The sequence below is a fragment of the Tupaia chinensis genome, unplaced genomic scaffold, assembly GCF_000334495.1.
Source record: "Tupaia chinensis unplaced genomic scaffold, TupChi_1.0 Scaffold139431_1, whole genome shotgun sequence".
Taxonomy (NCBI): Eukaryota; Metazoa; Chordata; class Mammalia; order Scandentia; family Tupaiidae; genus Tupaia; species Tupaia belangeri.
In genome coordinates, this window is record NW_006199316.1 from 568896 (window position 1) to 571010 (window position 2115).

Below are 2115 nucleotides of genomic sequence, written 5' to 3' on the forward strand. Positions count from 1 at the left end.
AGGAATGGGCAGAAGCCCCATCGAGGACATAGTTGGGGTCATGCAACAATGAATTAGAAGAGAAGAAACTTCTAGAAACGCATACTGGAGTGGGCAGCATTCGACTCTGGGTTATTCCAAAGAGTGATTGCCAAGGAAAATGAGGTCCCAGCCCAGACCACCTCCCAGAGACACTCACCTCCCAGTGGACTCCATCTGGCACGGGGGAGAGTACTTCAACGTCCAGCAGGTGCTCCAAGATCCGGCTACCGAAACCCATGTCCTGGAGACAGTGGGGTGGGAGGTCACATCTGCTCTGTCACAGTCAGCAACCCCAACTACAACCTTCCAGAAGGGCACCTGCTGTGTGCTGGACTAAGGCTTCACATCTACTCATTTGATCTTCACAACACCACAGTGACTTGATGGAAAGAGGCATAAGGCAAGTGCGGTCAAATGCTAATTATCGACTCGGGTGGTGAGTGTGTGGCTATCTGCTGTAATATTCCTTGCATTTTCCTGTTAGGTTTGAAATTTTGCATGATTAAATGATGGGGAGTGAGCAGCCAGCTGGTGGCCTGGTGGTTAAGGCAGCTGGATCCCACATGGCCAACTGTGCAGTTCAAGTACGTGTGCATGCTCAAAATCCCAAGAGGAGAATGGAGGAATAGAGACTGCAGCGTGGCCATTCCCCCCAGTGTTTTCTCGCTTTCCTTCTCTGTCTGTCTCTCTAGCAAGCACACATGCCAAGTAGCAAATTAAAATATATATATAACATGGCTGACCACAGTTCAAGTCCCAGTCCTGAGGGCTTCAAAAACACACCAAGGATGTGCATGTATCCTGACAGGATGGAGAAGTGCAGGGAAGGGAATTAAAAAAAAAAGACTGCAGTGTGACCACGCCCTGTGGGGGTGCTTTTGCTCTCTCATGCGCATGCTCTCTCTGGCAAGCACACGCATCCTCTGACAATTAAAAAACAAATGGGAAAAAAATAACTCTGTGAGACTAACCCTCTTATCCTCATGTACAGGTGAGGAGGCCGGATGGAAAAAGGGATGGAACTTGCCCAAGGTCACACAGCTGGCAGGCAAGGGGGCTGGGAGTTAGATGGTCCCCAGTCTGACTCCCAACACAACCCGAGCTGTGAATTGTCAACAAGGGCACAGAGGGGAGGATGAAGCACCCAGGAAACCTATGGGCAGCTGGGAAACAAGGCCTGGTGGGCCCTTCCCTCTTCATTCTGGACAACAGGGATAAGTTTGTAGCATGTCCTCTGCAGTGTTCTCCGGGACAAGTAGCAAGCGTCCGCACTGGCACCAGCTACTCACTGGCCTTTGGCTGCCACAGACCCCTGAGCACACCCCTCTAAGCCTGAGATCCCTGCTGGGCTGGGAGAAGATTGCTACCCAACAGCATGCTAATGGGCAGTCCTGTCATCAGCCCGGACCCATGGCGGGACGCCCAGACAAGGTCTGGTCCTGCTGCCCACACCTCCCTCCATCCACCCCACGGAGAAGAGCACTGACAGGGCCACTCCTCCACACTGCAGCTGCTTCAGAAGGGCTAGAGCCCTGCTTCCAAGGGCTCCGGGACAGGGCATGCTTCATCATCGGTTTCTGCCAACCACAATGGCTCTGCACCTTCCCTTCCTGCTCTGTGGCTTTCTTTCTTTGTTGGTGACATTTTGCTTTCAGTTTGAGTTCTACTCCACTTACTGCAGCTGCCATCTGCCTCCTAAGCCCATGGCTCTGCGAGGGGCAGGCGCACAGCCCCCTAATTCCTCCACACCCCCTCGCATCATCGCTCTTCATCCCTGACCTCTCCCGCTAATCCCTCCCCATGGATCCGCCCCCTCCAAACAGATGGAGGGCAGTTTCGGGAGGGAATGCCTGCCAGGAAGCACCCGAACTGCTCCCTCAGACACAGACCTGGCAAACACGACCGGGTTCCTGCAGGCTGGGGGGAAAGTCTGGGACAGAGAACCCATGGACGCTGGCTGGCACTCCAGCACAAAGCCTCAACCATCGAAATGAACCCACGCCTCCCTTCTGTCCAGAGCCTAGGACTGGGTCCTCGCCACAGCTCAGGGATCCCAAAAACCCAGACCCACCAGTTTCTAATCTCCGAGATCCC

The 2115-nt window shown here is 53.9% G+C and overlaps 1 protein-coding gene across 1 annotated transcript in view; it reads right to left on the reverse strand.

Annotated features, from left to right (window-relative positions):
• The window catches only part of CEP164 (centrosomal protein 164), a gene marked incomplete in the record, with an annotated part of 82259 nt that overhangs the window by 29747 nt on the left and 50397 nt on the right, over positions 1–2115 (reverse strand). The window contains 1 exon segment of the mRNA XM_027765688.1: positions 179–262. Coding sequence (XP_027621489.1) covers positions 179–262 — 84 coding nt within the window.